The sequence below is a fragment of the Otolemur garnettii genome, unplaced genomic scaffold (assembly GCF_000181295.1).
Source record: "Otolemur garnettii isolate 467f Iridium unplaced genomic scaffold, OtoGar3 scaffold00003, whole genome shotgun sequence".
Lineage (NCBI taxonomy): Eukaryota > Metazoa > Chordata > Mammalia > Primates > Galagidae > Otolemur > Otolemur garnettii.
In genome coordinates, this window is record NW_003852398.1 from 48180072 (window position 1) to 48197413 (window position 17342).

Sequence of the window (17342 nt, forward strand, 5' to 3'; positions counted from 1 at the left end):
AAAAAAAAAAAAAGAATTAAATATTCCAGGAAATAAGAAGGGATAATTATGACTGTCTCCAGGAAAGGACTTTTCATTTTTCATTATAAGCCAGCATATACTTCTTCATGTTTACCACTGTAATTTTATGAACAGTTTTAAAAATATTTGATAAGGAAGGGTAAGTGGAAAAACACACACAGACAACACACACACAAAATCGCATAGGTACTGGGACAGAGACATTCACACAGATGAAGACGAAAAACACCCAGGGAAAATCAGAGTCAAAGCCAGAATAAGGTCCCTCTAAAACTTTCAACTTGCAGTGACAATGGACACCACGAATGCAGGATCCAAACATTAGCAAATCTCTAAAGCATGATTTCAATACTCACTGCCTATGATGACAATTACACCATTTCTGCTTATCAGAAAGTCTAGGAAAGATCAGCAAAGATGTACGAGTTTATCCTGTTGCCCTGGACTGAAAACTCACACCCTCTTAGGTGAAATGATAATTACAAGCTCTCCCTCGATGAAATACTCAACATTTGCTTACTGTCAGCAAAAGGACAGGCGTGGAGGCTAAGCAGCCTCTCTACCCGAAAAACCGACTATATTACGCAGAGGTAAAAGCTGGTAGGGGGACAGCTGCCCGAGGGGTGATTCGTGACTCGACGTGCACAAACCCAGCTTTCAGAATTCCATGCGCAGAAGCACCCAGGGCCGCGCGCCTGTCCTGGCAAAAAAGGACACCTTTCCCAAGAGCAACATAAACATCTGAAAAATCTATCTCTTCTAGGGCAGGCAGGAGGCGCGCACTTCAAGCCCCTCCTCTCCCTCCCCGCCCAAGGCAGGCGCAGAACCAGCGCCAAGTGTCACAGGGCCAAAACTGAGCGCGCCAAAGCCGGACAACCCTCCCCACCACCTCCGGGACGCCGACGCTCCGGGCCGGTCCCTCCCCTTCCTCCCTCCGCCCGCTCAGAGCTCATTCATTCTTGAGGCGGGCAAATCGTCTTCCCAGGCAGGCCATCCCGGCACCGCAAATCCGCCAGACGCTTTGTCTCAGGACGGCCGGAAACCAGGGCGCGCACTCGAGCGCGCGCTCGGGCTCCAGCACCACGCACCTGGGGCCTGCGGGGCCACCGCGCCGCCTCTCCGCACGCGAGAGCCCTTCTGGATCCCCGGAGCCGGGGTCCGAAGCCGGCGCCCCTGCTCGGCCGTCCCAGGCGCGCACTTCCCGTGGGCCTGCCGGGTGTCCAGAACCTAGACGTGGGCATCACGGCCCCCCACTGCCACAACTCCAGCCGCCTCCGCGACCCCCACCCAGCTATGAACCCTAGATTCTTTCCCCTTTCCGGAGATGGAGACCTTCCCAAGCACAAGGGCGCCCAGGCCCCGGCTCTCCCTTCCCGGGGCAGGACCCCCGGGGTGCCTGTACTCTGCCCCCGCCCCTCCCGGCGGGCGCTAACGCGACCGCCAGCGACCACTCACTTGAGGAGCAGCTGGTCGTGCTCGGCCTTGAACTTGCCCAGCTCGATCTGCAGCTTGGCGCGCTCGCGGGCCGTGTCGTCGAGCGCGCGTCGCGCGTCGGCCAGCTCGGTCTCGTAGAGCGCCTTGAGGCCGGTGAGCTCGCGGCCGCGCACCTCCTCTCGCTCTGTCACCTGCAGCTGCAGCGCGCTGTTCTCCGTCTCCAGGCTGCGCACCTTGTCGATGTACACCGCCAGTCGGTCGTTGAGCTCGCGCAGCTCCTCCTTCTCCTGCAGCCGCGACAGCCGCGTGGGGCTCAGCGGCGTGGAGGGGCCGCCAGTGCGGCTGCCGCCCCCCGGCGGCACGGGGGTCGCGGTCGCCATGGCGGGCGGCGGGACGATCGGCGGAGGCGGCCGGCGGGGAGTGGGGCGGCGAGGCCGTGAGCAGCCCTGGGACGAAACGGGGACCAAAGGCACAAACCGGTCACCTGCGCTCGCGCGCAGAGGCCGGCAATGGGAGGAGCGGAAAAGCACCTGGGATGGCGGGAGCGGGGTTACAGCACAAAGGGCAAAGGAGGAGGATCGCGAATCAATCAGCCGATCGTAAAATGTCCTTTGTAAGAAAACACACACACACACACACACAGACACGCGCGCGGGAAGGTGAGAGGCGAGGGTGACCGGGAAGCCGAGCAGGGTGCGCGCCGCCGCCGTCGCCGCGGAGTCTCCTGCCCTCAGCACTTTGTTTCCTCTCAGGCTGCGCCGAGCGGCGGGCTCTGGGGGAGGAGGGCCGCGAGGGGCGGGCTGGAGTCTAGCCGCTGGGGGCGGAGGTGGCGCGGGCTGCCGCGCCGCACACCCCAACATGGCGGGCGCCCACGTGACCGCCACCGGCCAATGGGGAGCGGACTACGCGCTCCTGCTGCTGAGGGGCCGGGTCTGTGAATTTAAAATCGAGCCCTCGGGCAACCGTCTGCGCGGCGCGCGCGGCTGGGCGTGGCCGGGTCGGAACCCGGGCAGCCGGGAGGGGCGGCCGGGACTGCGGTCCCGCTGCCGCGCCCTTCGGGCCCTCCTGCCGCCCCGTGGGGACCCCCTAGAGGGGCCCGGCCTGCGAGTGGCGGGAAGGAGCCCGGAGGTTTCCGGGGCGGGTCTGCGCCACGGTCCACACCCGGCGGTTCAGGGAAATTCAAAAGTAAACGTCCCGAACAGCCAGTGGCGAAACTTGCCGTGGCCTGGAGGACCGCGGTGTGGTAACCTAAGCCCTCGCCCCGCGGGGGGGCTCGGGGATCTGGCCTCCTGGCCCCGGCGCCCGTGGAGTTACGTAATGGGCACGCGAGTCTGAGGTTCCAACTCGCCGCTTGCTAGTTCCAAGCACAAGTCTGTGTTTCTCTCGGACGGAAAACGGTGTTGGTGAAACGCTCCCTTCAATGAGATGAAGAGAATGTGTTTTGAAGCCGACCGAGAACTTATCACAGAAAAACCAGCATCTCTGATTTTAAATCAGGCTGTTGGGCTGTCCCAATCTGTTTGTTGACAGTTTAGGAGTTTGTAAAATCAAAAACGGCTCACCGATGTTATGAGTAAGATAGGACTGTGTAAGTAAATAGCATAAACTGTGGTCATACTTCATTAAAATCAGATGCATAAAAATGTGAATTTGTGAAAACTTAAATTGAAATTAGTTTTTGCTTTAAAAGGGGGCCCCAAAGATGTCACTTGGCAGCTAATTCTAATAAGTCTATTAATCCCCCTGAAATGCTTTTTTAATTTTTAGGCTAGCATTTGTTGGGACTTACTACGTACCCTGCTCTTGGATTTTTCATGGATTATCCATCATCTTGACAACCGCGCATTGGTGTGGGCACTGGATCATCTCTGTTAGAAAATGCATCCATTTTATAGGTGAACTCCCTGGAGGCCACCTTGCAGGCGACAGGACTGCCTTTGAACCCAGGGTTCTAATTGCCTGGAGAGTCTGGCCCTCAACTATAACCTTAACTGGATGGCCACCTCACCACCTATAAGGAATGTATCGCTAATTAAAGGTTAGTTATCTTAATGGCAGGAATGGAGACCAGGATGTTCTTTAGCTATTAATCAAGTCATGTATGGTGAGAATCAGTGAAAAGCCCTGGGCTGCAAAGTCATCCTCCGGGAATTTCTGGCATTCTGAATGATGATACTCTCCTTCTATTGGTGGTTCCATTTCCTGCCCTGTTTTCTATAATACTTTCTTCCTTAACCTCCTTGGGAATTAAAGAATTGAAAAGCTCTCATTTTAATTTAAATATTCAGATAATCTTACTAACTTTAAAAAAATCTTAAAAATTCATATCTCTGGTATTCACAGTGGCATATCCCAGCAGATAGGGAGACTGAGGCAGGAGGATTCCTTGAGCCCAGGAGTTGGAGGCCAGCCTGGGCAACATAACAAGACCCTCACCTCTCCAAAAGCAAAAAATTACTGAGGAGGAAATGAGGCCTAAAGAAGGTGAGGGCTGGGTCCAAGGCTGTGGAATCAGGATTGGAATGTAAATCTGTATGCTCTCACTCACTGGGGCTTTCCACTGTGATGGATCATACACTCAATCCACTGCCCTTAAGGTTTTCATTCCTTACTCTCCTTTCCCTCAATCTTTAAAAAAAATTTGGAAAAATTTTAAATTATTTATTTTTACTATTCCCTGCCTTTTTTGAAGTTTCAAGACTGTGTGGGACATGATTTCAGCAATGGTTTCTACTGTTGTCAACCCTATGAAGCTTTCTCTTGGTAAGAGTCACTCAATCTTAAAACTCTTTGAGGAGATTCACATGACATCTTCTTATCTGAAACAATAAATATGTTGTAGTCAACAGTTGAGGATTCACTATTGATAGCTACATCACTTTAAAGATAACTTCCACTTGAGAAAGTGGGAATTATTCCTACCTTGCAGGGAGTTTGTAAAGATTTATATAAAATAGGCTCGGCTCCAGTAGCTCAAAGCGGCTAGGGCGCCAGCCCGGGCCTGCCAAATGACAATGACAACTACAACCAAAAAATAGCCAGGCATGGTGGTAGGCGTCTGTGGTCTCAGCTACTTGGGAGGCTGAGGCAAGAGAATCACTTAAGCACAAGAGTTTGAGGTTGCTGTGAGCTGTGACACCACAGCACTCTACCAAGGGCAACATAGTGAGACTCTGTCTCAAAAAAAAAAAAAAAGATTTATACAAAATAATATATGCAATGTGTTAGACATATGCTATGTGATGACTAGTAGCTCTTACTAGTGGTCATCAAGTGTCTCCAATCAAAGCAATCAAAAAGAATAGAAAAATTTCTTACCCTTCGAATTAAGCAATTGTGTGCATTCTTGTTGGGTACTTCACCAAATGTACACTTCCCTTATTCTCTGGGGTTTTCCCGTACCTATTTCTGTAGCTGGATTATGGCCTATTTTTTCCCCATTCTTGCATGCTCTTATAAGTTTGTCCAGCCCTTTTCATTTAAATAGTTCTTGAAATTTCATCACCTCTCAAGCTTCCCCTAGAGAATTTGAAGAGAACTAACAAATTCTTTGTAAGTTTGGTAACAACTGCATTTTCTAGGATAGTGGTGATTTCATATGTCCTGCCTGGTTTTTGCTGTCCCTTCATTGACTTGTCAGGGCACGTACATGTTCTTTAGGCCTTATCCCATCTAACTTCGACATTCCAAGCAATTGTTTCCCTCTTCCATACTCCTACAATGCATAGTTCACTACACAGAGAGAAATTTATTGATATTTGTCCTCCTTTCATAAGACATTTGGATCTGGGACAGAAATCTATACTATACCTACCAGATCTGGGTAGAAGTGGCCAGACTAGGACGGGAGTAGGAAGACAGGGAGTGGGGAGGAGAGAATACCAGCTAGCAGTAACCCACTTTTGTCCCAGCAAAGGAGAATGACAGCTGGCAGACAGCTGAGTATATATTGCAAGCAAATGGGGTATCTAAGCCTGCAGTACAAAATGAAACAAAAAAATTGCTAAATGGTATCTCTTCAGTATGTTTGCTGAATGAATGAATGAAAAAATGAATACATAGACTTCTGCTGGGCAAGGTTGTTTCACTTAATATACTTTGCAAAATTGATACTGTCTCCACATGTCATAAAAGTATAAGGAATAAATCATGTTCCAGAAGATCTGGTGACTATCCAGAAATTTTCCAACTCAATTTTGATTTTTGTGTTTAAAAATAAAACTAGGAATTTTAAGATATGTTCATCTTTGGCTCAGCGCCTGTGGCTCAAGTGGCTAAGGCACCAGCCACATACACCTGAGCTGGCGGGTTCGAATCCAGCCCAGGCCCACCAAACAACAGTGACAGCTGCAAGCAAAAAGTGGCTGGGCTATTGTGGCAAGCGCCTGTAGTCCCAGCTACTTGGAAGGTAGAGGCAGGAGAATCACTTGAGCCCAGGAGTTGGAGGTTGCTTTGAGCTGTGACGCTATGGCACTCTACCCAGGGCGACAGCTTGAGGCTCTGTCTCAAAAAAGTAAAAAAAATAAAATATGTTCATCTTTAATAGGATTGTTCTTATAACAAGCCCACTGGAAGTTTATATACTACTCAAACTTATTTTCCAAATGTGCTTGTAAAGATCTGGGCATTTAGCAGTAGTAGGATTAGGGGAGTCATTTTCTTTTAATTCAGTAGTTCCATTTTATTGATGGATAGCCTTTGGCTCAGTCAGAAAGAAAGAGCAAGCTGCACTCTTGCATTTTAGGTTTCATTCATGCCAAAATATGATCATAACACCATTCCACTTTAAATTACTTGTAAGGTTTATTTTTATTTTTTTCAGACAGAGTATCACAATGTTGCCCTTGGTAGAGTGCTGTGGCTTCACAGCTCACAGCAACCTCAAACTCTTGGGCTTAAGCCATTCTCTTGCCTCAGCCTCCAAGTAGCTGGGACCACAGGTGCCTGCCATACACTCAGCTATTTTTTTTTTTTTGTAGTTGTCATTCTTGTTTTTAGCAGGCCCGGGCCAGATTCAAACCCACCAGCCCTAGTATATGTGGCCAGTGCCCTAACCACTGAGCTACAGGCACCAAGCCAAGATTTTGTTTTTAATTTTTTAAAAGATATTTTAAAGAATTTCTTAAACCTGCCACTTGCACCTCTGATTTTTAAGTTTTTGTCTTACAAAGACATAACCCTTCACTCCATAGTCTACAATTTTACTTTTGGAGTGGTAAAAAAAAATAGCAATAAAGATTGGTGTCAAAGTATAAGGTTACACATCATTCCTCTGTTTCTGCTCTCTTTGGAATTGATCCAGCTCAAGGAGTTATGGGTTTTCTTTTTTATGATCAGTCTTTAGTCAGTCACTTTTTTCATCCCAATGTACAGCTTTCCTACCTAATAACATTTTAATTTATCAATTTACTTCTTTGACCATCGAGATTAGATTCTTCTCACCTAACATATCCTCCCCATCAGCTTCCCCTCTAATGTTGCCTGAAATTCCCCCATAAGACTTAGTGAGCCAGCCACATACACCTGAACTGGTGGGTTCGAATCTAGCCTGGGCTGCCAAACAACAATGACGGCTACAACCAAAAACTAGCTGGGCATTGTGGCGGGCACCTGTAGTCCCAGCTACTTGGGAGGCAGAGGCAGGAGAATAGCTTGAGCCCAGGAGTTGGAGGTTGCTGTGAACTGTGATGCTACAGCACTCTACCCAGGGCGACAGCTTGCGGCTCTGTCTCAAAAAAAGACTTAGTGTTTAGGGTCAATCTGAAAAAGGAAGGGGACTGTTACCCCACAGCTGAGTTGAAGAAAGGAAAGGAAGAAGAAAGTAGAATATTTGCATAGCTGACATGGTGAAACAAGAGAATAAAGTTTCAACCAGGTGTCAGTGCATTCTTATCTTTTTTACCAATTGCCACAATTTGGGGGTGTCAGGGGCCAGGGCTAAAGACAAGCATACCCACCTGTTCTCTGCTGTTAATTTCATTCAATAGCTCTGATACAGTCATGAGAAAAGATTTAAAAGAAAGGCAACCTTGTTAAACCAGTTCCCTATATGCCATCATCTTCCCACTCCTTCCACCTAAGCCCCAATAAAAGCCTCCTGGTTGGGGAGAAAGTTTGAAGCCAGATGCACTGTGACATGCATTGTCCTTTGTCCCACATCTGGGCTGAGTGCAGGGTAGGGGTTAAGTGTTCAAAGTTGAGATTTGTGCCTCCCAGACAAGTCTCCTGTTTCCTACAACATGGTGCAGTAGAGCAAAATCTAAAAGCAGCCTTCTCTACAGCTGTGGAAGACTCAGCAGCCTCAAAAAGATGGCAGCAGTAGGCATCAGGGACAGAGTGCAGAAAAGCCTAAACTTCTGTTAGGATGTATCAATTTCACTGGGTCACAGTGCTAGATATGTTGTCAACTATTATTCTTGGTGTTTCTCGGAGGGAATTACTGGATTTGGAGTAAAGCAGATTGTCTTCCATATTGTGGGGGCCTCATCCAATCAGTTGAAGGCCCGAATAGAATGAAAGGCTGATCCCCCACTCAAGCAAGAGAAAGTTCTAGCAGCAGACAGCCTTCTGACTTGAACTGCAATGTCAGCTTTTCCTGGACCTCCCGCCTGGTAAGCCTACCCCACACATTTAGGACTTGCCAGCCTCCATAATTCTGTGAACCAGTTCCTTCTCTCTCTCTCTCTCTTTGTGTCACACACACACACACACACCCTATATATCCTACTGGCTCTTTTCTTTGGGGAACCCTGACTAATACATCTTCCCTATGCCCGTAAGTAGTGTGTAGAGTGCCTAAGGACAGCCAGCAGATGGGAATGAGTGATTGGGACAGGGATGGTACAGGCTGACCTGGCTAGACGGGCCACTTGAGGCATGGCGGGATTACAGACAACTCAGCATAAGCACTGACAACAGACATGACCGAGACCAAGACACTCAAGCACTGATACCGGAATTTCATCTTCAGTATGTCCTTGGTCTCAGTGATTCAAAGAATGACTCTATGGACCACAGATCAGTGGTAAGACAGGATTTATTTGCAGAAAAGGATACAAAAAACACCAAAGCTCCTGGCAGAGAAAAACTAAGTCCAGGGAAAACTCTCTCTCTCCTTCTCTGTCTCTCCAGGCTCTTTGTCCAAGGGTTTATATATGGTTGCAGGGGTCCTCTGTAGTTACAGTTAGCCGGACTCTGTGAATGAAAGGCTACAATCCCTTTCTTTCCCACTCAATGAAAGGCTACAATCCCTTTCTTTCCCACTCAATGAAAGGCTACAATCCCTTTCTTTCCCAGGCCTAGGAAACTTACATGAAATTGACCAGGCCTAAGAAATGGGGGGTGGGGGGTTCCCTGTTCCCACAAGTGCAAGGGAAGGGAGACCTAAGGTGCTGGTATCTCCCCAGCAATTGTCTGGTCTGGTCCCTCTGGCTACTGGAGCCTCCTGCAGGGGGTACCCCCACCCCTTGCCTACTCTGCAGCAGCTGCCACTGCACCAACACCACCAAGGCTGAGACGGCAGGTCTGTTCCTCAGCTGCACCGAGCTGGCTTGGGAGCCACCTGTCCTGGATCAGCACCGTGATCAGAGAAAGCCAACTGATTTGGGAAAGCACTCAAGCCATATTTTTCCTCTGTTCTCACACCACAAGAATTATCATCACAGGGAAAGACCTAACTTCTGTGGTCAAATGTGGGGGATTTTCCCCATACACCAAAGCAGTGGCACCGGCTGCGTGCTTTCTAATTCAGTTCTGACACTGTGTGCCCGGAGATAGCATTACGTCCTACAGAGGGAGGGTTCAGTGTCCAAAACTGTCCCCTGATAGATGCCAGTTGCTAGTCCAGGCTTCCAGAACTCTTGACTGACCAGCTTCAAGTTGGGGCTCCTACAAACCCTTCTGTGGTTTTGATTAATTTGCTGGAACAGCTCACAGAACTGAGGAAAACATGATTCCTGGTTTATTATTAAGGATATTACAAAGGACACAGATAAAGAGATCTGTATGGCAAGGTATGGGGAAGGGGTCCACGTGCCCTGCTGAGGCGCTACCATCCAGGAGCCTACACATCTTCAGCTATCTGGGAGCTCTCTGAACCAAGTCCTTTGGGTTTTTACAGACAACCATGCCACCCCCAGGGCATGGGATGGGACCCTCTCTGGATTGAGGGTTTTATGACTCACGGTCAGAAAGGAAACGGAAGATTAGAGTTCTGCTTTGAGGCAGTGAAAGAAGAGCTGGAGAAGACCAGAAAGATTCTATTTTCTGAGGCCTGCTCCTGAGGCCTTACACACCCAACATCATAACTAAGACTATGGGAGGTAGGAGCCAGGAACCACGGACAAAAACCAGTATGTGTCCTAACAGTGCACCAACCCAGAATGGAGACAGAGCAGGACAAAGGCAAGTAGCAATCCGTATAGTTAAACATATCCGAAGACTTGGAATCAACCTCGGATAGGACGAGGAGGAGGAGAAACCTGACAGGTATTAAACTTGTATACAAGTTTAACTTGTAAACTTGACAGGTATACAAACCTAAACTAGTCCACGCCAGTGGAAGACTGCAAGGCGCCTCTGGATCCAGGTGTGTTGGCATCTAGACTAGAGGCCCAGCCGCTTCATCATTGCTTCTCTCCATTTGTAGGTTTTATTCCATCATAAGCTCTCTCCGCAAGATAGGAAAGATGGTTTCCGCCTTGTAGCCTAAATTCTCCTAGTGGCCCACGATATAACAAACTCTGGAAAACTGGTTTGCTCCTGTGGGTCAAGTGTCCAGCCCTTAACTGATTATTGTGTCCAGGGATAGAATGTGCTCTGACTCCCCAGGCCGAGGCCAAATGCCACCTTCTTAATAGGCAGTGGTGGGGGAAAGTCAAGTCTACGCTGGCTTCAGCAAACCATGCGCAATTCCCACAAGTATAAGGCGTTCATACCAACAAGGGATAAGGGGATGCTGGACAAAGAAAAGCAAGATACTGTGTAACTACCTCATGGGTCCTGAGTAAGAGAATTAAACTAAGTAGTCTTTTCTGACCTAAAATTCTCCAGAGATTTGCATACTTAAAAAAAAAAAAAGGCCAGGCTCTGTAGCTCACGCCTATAACCCTAGCACCCTGAGAGGCAGAGGCAGGTGGATTGCTTGAGCTCAAGAGTTCAAGACCAGCCTGACCAAAAGTGAGACACACACCCCCCACCCCCCATCTCTACTAAAAATAGAAAAACTAAGGCAAGGATGGCTCAAGTCCAAGTTGGAGGTTGCTGTGAGCTGTGACACCACAGTACTCTACCCAGGGTGACAGCTTGAGATTCTGTCTCGAAAAAAAAACATGGTGTGTGTGGCTCAGTGAGTAGGGCGCCAGCCCCATACACTAAGGGTGGCAGGCCGGCCCCAGCCAAACTGCAACAAAAAATAGCTGGGCATTGTGGCGGGCACCTGTGGTCCCAGCTTCTTGTGAGGCTGAGACAAGAGACTTGCCTAAGCCCAAGAGCTGGAGGTTGCTGTGAGTTGTGATGCCACAGCACTCTACCAAGGGTGACAAAGTGAGACTCTGTCTCTAAAAAAAAACAAAGCTAACATAGAAATTCTTTACTTTTAATGATACCTGAAAAGGATATTTTAAGGATACCTAAAAAGTCATACCCATTTGTTCATTCGTTAGTCCATACACTTATTCAACAAGTATTTGTTGAGTGCTTACTACGTGCCAAGTAAAGAATGAATGACTCAGGTACATGCTCCCTGCTCAACTATCCAGTTACAGCAGGCAAACATGTGGATAATAAATCATGTCTCTGAGTGCCAAGTGCTAAAAAGACATGAACAAAGTAGTGCAGGAACACCAAGGACCAGGCAGGTGTCTGTGTCAGGGAGAAGGGAGCAGACAAGATGATCTTGAGCTGGGCTTCTGAGAATGTCAGCCCCCTGGGGACTGGCAAATGGATTTAGTGTCTTCTGGAGACCTGCACATGGCAAGCAGAAGCCCCTGGTGCATTGGTTCTCAACCTTCCTAATGCCACAGTGTATTTTCATTGTTAAAAAGGGGTCCTGATCCACAGGTTGAGAACCACTGCTCTAGGGAGAATTAGAGGATGGAATCTCTATCTCCTTATGGAGTATTTTTTATTTCAAACCACAATAGACCAAACCAAACCACTATAATATAGGGGGTGCTTTATACTAGTAATCAACTAAAGTGGTAAGATAAGTAGATTTTAGTCAACAATCTTTTCCTTTTTCTTTTCTTTTTTTTTTTTGAGACAAGACTCTCACTCTGGCTCAGCACCCATAGCTCAGTGGTTAGGGCACCAGCCACATACACATAGGCAAATGGGTTCAAACCCCGCCTGGGCCTGCTAAACAACAATGACAACTGCAACAAAATAATAGCCATGTGTTGTGGAGGGCGCCTGTAGTCCCAGCTACTTGGGAGGCTGAGGCAAGAGAATCACTTAACCCCCGAGTAAGAGGTTACTATGAACTGTGATGCCACCACATTCTACTGAGGGTGACACAGTGAGACTCTGCCTCAAAAAAAAAAAAAGAATCTCAGTCTGTTTCCTGGGGTAAAGTGCCATGGCTTCATGTCATAGCTCACAGCAACCCCTAATCCTTGGGTTCAAGCAATCCTCTGGCCTTAATCTCCTGAATACCTGGGACTACAGGCAACTGCCACAAAACCCAGCTAGTTTTTCTATTTTTAGTAGAGATGAGAGTATTGCTCTTGCTCAGGCTGATCTCAAACTCCTGATCTCAGGAGATTCACTTGCCTCAGCCTCCCAGACTGCTAGATAACAGGCTGCTAGATAACAGGCATGAGCCACAGCAAGAGGCCTTAGTCAACAATCTTAACTTAGCCCTGGCTTTACATTAGTGCTGAAAAATGGAAAAGTGAGGAAATTACCATTCATTAAGACAAATAGATTACTTATGTTGAATCATAAAAATAACAGTTATGCCTTGCCTAAAGCAAAACAAAAATAGAAAACCAATTAAGTAGAAAATTTTGTTGAGAAACTCTGTGTAAGGCACTGCCCGGAATGCTTTGCGATTTCATTAAGGTATAAGATATGGTTCCTTCTCTCATTGAAGGGTCTTTATAGGAAAAGGAAATATACTTATGTAGGCCAAGCTCAGGGCCTCACACCTGGAATCCTTGCGCCCTGGAGGCCAAGGGGGGGGGTGAACCAGTGGAGTTCAGGAATTCAAGACCAGACAGAGCAGGAGTGAGACCCTATCTCTATTAAAATAGAAAAATTAGCTGGGGCGGTGCCTGTGGCTCAGTGGGTAGGGCGCCAGCGCCATATACCAAGGGTGGCAGGTTCGAACCTGGCCTCAGCCAAACTGCAAAAAAAAAAAACAAAAAAACAATTAACTGGGCGTTGTGGCAAATGCCTATAGTCCCAGCTACTTGAGAAGCTGAGGCTGATTGATCACTTGAGCCCAAGAGTTTGAGGTTGCTGGGATCTGTGATGCCAGGGCACTCTAGCCTAGGACAACAGAGTGAGACTCTGTCTCAAAAAAAAAAAAAAAAGAAAGAAAGAAAGAAATATTTACATGTGAATAGGTTAAGCAATCGAGCCATAAATTATGAAGGCCCCAAAGAGTGTCAAATCACTGGACCTGCTAAAATTTAGAGAAGGAAGACATCACTTCAGGCAAGGACAACAGAAGGGAAGAGCCTGCCAGGAGGGTTAGACCCTGACATGGGGAGATTTATTCCAGTAAATGATTTGAACGAAAACAATTAGCATTACACCCAAGTTTTAAGGAATGAAATTATCACACAAAGTAAGATGACTCTACATCTTGTATGAAGTATTTGTACTTGTGTATATTGAGTAATTGGACAAGAATTATCCAGAATTCAATCACTCCATGCCTGGGATTTAATGCTACCAAAAATATTCAATCGAAGTCTCTGGAAAGAGATGACACTAGAAAGGAAATAGGGAGCTCTCTGATTCACACTTATACACGGAGCAGAGGAGCAGCTGAAACTTTTTTTGAGACGGAGTCTCACTTTGTCTCCCGGGGTAGAGGGCCATGGCATCACAGCTCACAACCACCTCAAACTCTTGGGGCTTAAGTGATTCTCTTGCCTCCGCCTCCCAGATAGTTGGGACTATGGGCGCCCACCACAACACCTGGGTATTTTTGGTTGTAGTTGTCATTGTTGTTTGGCAGGCCCGGGCCGGATTTGCACCACCACCTCCAGTGGCATGTATGACTGGTGCCCTAACCGCTGAGCTACAGGTGCCTAGTGGAGCTGAAACTCGTATACACTGTTGATGGGCATGTGAAAGAGTACAACCACTTCAGAAATCGTCTGAGGGTTCTCTGTAAAAGACCCTATGCTCCGGGAATTCCACTCCCAAGACAAAGCAAGTATATGTCCACTGAGGAATTGTACAAGAAGTTGATAGTAGCTTTATTTAAAATAGCTGAAAGGGATCAGAGCATGCCACCCCAGAACATGCGCTTCGATGTAGTGTTTTGAGCTGAAGGACTCTGAGAAACAGCTAGGGCAGGAAGGAGTTTCTATTCTCCAGCGTTCTACCTAGAAGCAGGTCGTAAAAATGAGCAAGATGTCCTCCCTGTGCCAGGAAGGAAGAGTATCTTGTCAGAGACTCGGAGTTCACACTGAAATACACCTACCCAAATCTACTGAAATGATCCTTGTTTTCAATTAATGCCCCCATTTTCTACTCACTTTTCCACACTTTACCGTCCCTTGAAGCCTGTCACTTCTCCACAAACTTACCTTTCTTTTGTTAAACACATGTGTAAACTCTCAGTCCTACCAGCTTCAGGCTTCATTTTTTCGGCTCCCGGTACATGTAAAACATTTAAATAAAATTTGCATGTTTTTCTCCTATCAGTCTGTCTCATGTCAGTTTAATTTTCAGACCTTGCTGCAGAGGCTAAGAGAGGAAAGTTTTTCCACTGAAAACCATGTAAGGGTTCATCAACAGGAAAATAGAAAAATAGATGTGGTACAAGTACAACCCAGCAGGTGAAAAGAATAAGCCACAGACACATACGACTGAGAGGTCAAAGACAGAAAATAAAAGATTATTCTAAAACGTGAAATGAAAGAAAACGGAGTCCAGGCTCTGTGTGGGCAACTCAGCCTTCATGCCACTCGGGTGCAGGTGAGCCGAGCTGGAGAAGGAAGTCGGCATGTGGGTTAAGGTGATGGGGATTTAAGGGGTCAGAAGCATTCCTTCTTTCCTGGGTGGGACATTCTATTTGGGCAGGTCGGTTCTATTTGGACATATCCCTCCATTTGACTCTATGAACAACATGTGTAAAACTTAACCAACATTACATTTAGCAACAGAACCAGGAAAAATAACATTTTGTAAGATTCATTCATAGATAATTTAAGAACAGGGCAGCACCTGTGGCTCAGTCGGTAAGGTGCCAGCCCCATATACCAAGGGTGGTGGGTTCAAGCCCGGCCCCAGCCAAACTGCAACAAAAAAGTAGCCAGGCGTTGTGGCGGGCACCTGTAGTCCCAGCTACTCGGGAGGCTGAGGCAAAAGAATCACCTAAGCCCAGGAGTTGGAGGTTGCTGCAAGCTGTGATGCCACGGCACTGTACTAAGGGAGACAAAGTGAGACTCTGTCTCTAAAAAAGAAAGAAAGAAAGAAATTAGAACAATGATTGCCTACAGGAGCGAAGATTGATTGGAAGGGAGGATTAAGGAATTTTCTAGAATGACAGGAATGTTCTGTATCTTTATTGGGGTCATGGTACCTGAATATTCAAAGTTATCAAAAGATTAAATTGTATACTTAAGATCTGTGTATTTTGCTATATATAAATTTTACTATGATAAAAAAATGAAAATGTAGGCTTGGCACCAGCCACATACACCCAGGCTGTCGGGTTCGCACCCGGCTGGGGCCAGTTAAACAACAATGACTGGGCCAACTAAACAACACTGAATGACAACTGTAACAAAAAACTAGCCGGGCGTTGTGGCAGGCTCCTGTAGTCCCAGCTACTTGGGAGGCTGAGGCAAGAGAATGGCTTCAGCCCACAAATTTGAGGTTGCTGTGAGCTCTGACACCACAGCACTCTACCAAGGGCGACATAGACTCTGTACCAAAAAATAAATAAATTAAAAAAAAAATAAAAACATATCCTAATCTATTACACATTACATTTTAAAATTCTTAAGATTTGTATTCTGAAGCTTTTTTTTTAAGTTTCCACCGTATTTGTTTCTTGAATTTTGAATTTTCTGTGGACCTCACATTTTTTACATCCATGCTGTAAATCCTGTGTAATTTCTTTTGGCATCAGAAATTATATACAATCAGATTGTTTATTTATTTATTTATTTATTTTTACTTATTTATTTTTTAGAGACAGAGTCTCACTCCATTGCCCCAGCCTAGAGTGCCATGGTGTCATAGCTGACTGTAAATTTAAACTGAAGGGCACAAGCAATCCTCTTGCCTCAGCCTCCTAAGTAGCTGGGACTACAGACGCATGCCACAATGCCCACCCTGCTGGTTTTTGGTTTTGCTCAGGCTGGTTTTAAACTCCTGAGCTTAAGCAATATTCCCACAGTAGCCTCCCAGACTGCTAGGATTACAGATGTGAGCCCCATGCCTGGCCACAATCGAATATTTTTTAAAGCCCATGACTTGATCAGATTTGAAAGATGTATTTGAGTAATGAAAACAGGTGTTAAGGGTGAAACACATTACTTAAAAAGGGCTTTTGCCCTTTTTATCTTGGAAAGATTAGGGTATAAATATGAACACAAAACTATGAGACTAAAAACATTTTTTTTTTGAGACAAGAGTCTAATTATGTCACCCTCCATAGGGTGTCACAGCTCATAGCAAACTCAAACTCTTAGACTTAAACAATTCTCTTGCCTCAGCCTCCCAATAGCTGGGAGTACAGGCACCTGCCACAGGCCTGGCTATTTTTGTTGTTGTTATTGTTATTGTTGTTTAGCAGACCCTGGCCAGGTTCGAAACCACCAGCCCCAGTACATGTGGCTGGCGCCCTAACCACCGAGCTGTGGGTGCTGAGCCAGACCTTAAATTATTTTAATAATACAACTTTCTAAATAATTAGAAGCACAAGTTTAATTGGGTAGAGAAGTAATTTTTCTGGGGGGATGGGAATGAGAAAAATATTGAGGAAGATAGAGTTATCAGAATCCAGAGAGCATTGTGACTTACAAAAGGTATTTAATAGGAAAATGTAGTTTCTATTTGGAGAGCAAAGACATTACCTATTATTTTAATAATGCATACTTTTTTTTATTGTTTGGGATTCACTGAGAAAAAGAATTAGGTTACACTGATTGCATTTGTTAGATAAAGTCCCTCTTATAATTGCTTCCAGCTCCCAAGAGATGTGTCACATACCATGGCGCCTCATTCTCACACCCCCTCTCCCTCTCCACACTTGCTCATTCCCCTACTCCTCCCACCTTGCATGAGCTCATCTATTGCCTTCATATTAGAATTGAATACATTGGATTCTTGCTTCTTCGTGCTTGTGATGGATGCTTTACTAAGAAGAATGTGTTCCTTCTCCATCCAGGTTAATACAAAAGGGAGAACGTCTCCAGATTTTTTTAGTAGCTGCATAATATTCCATGGTATACATATACCACAGCTTGTTAAACCATTCCCGGGTTAGAGGGCATTTAGGCTGGTTCCACATTTTGGCCAATGTAAATTGACCTGCGATCTTCCTCAACACATTCTATGAAGCAAACATCACCCTGATACCAAAACCAGGAAAAGACCTAACCAAAAAGGAGAATTTCAGACAAATTTCACTAATGAATATAAATACAAAAATTCTCAATAAAATCCTAACCACTATTACAGCAACACATAAAAAAAAA

The 17342-nt window shown here is 46.3% G+C and overlaps 1 protein-coding gene across 1 annotated transcript in view; it reads right to left on the minus strand.

Moving 5' to 3' along the window:
- The window catches only part of LMNB1 (lamin B1), a 57436-nt gene extending 54718 nt beyond the window's left edge, over positions 1-2718 (minus strand). The window contains exon 1 of the mRNA XM_003782231.2: positions 1477-2718. Within this exon, the coding sequence (XP_003782279.1) occupies positions 1477-2315 (839 nt within the window). The 5' untranslated portion in view covers positions 2316-2718. The remainder of the gene's footprint in view (positions 1-1476) is intronic.
- Between the last annotated feature and the right edge of the window lie 14624 nt (positions 2719-17342).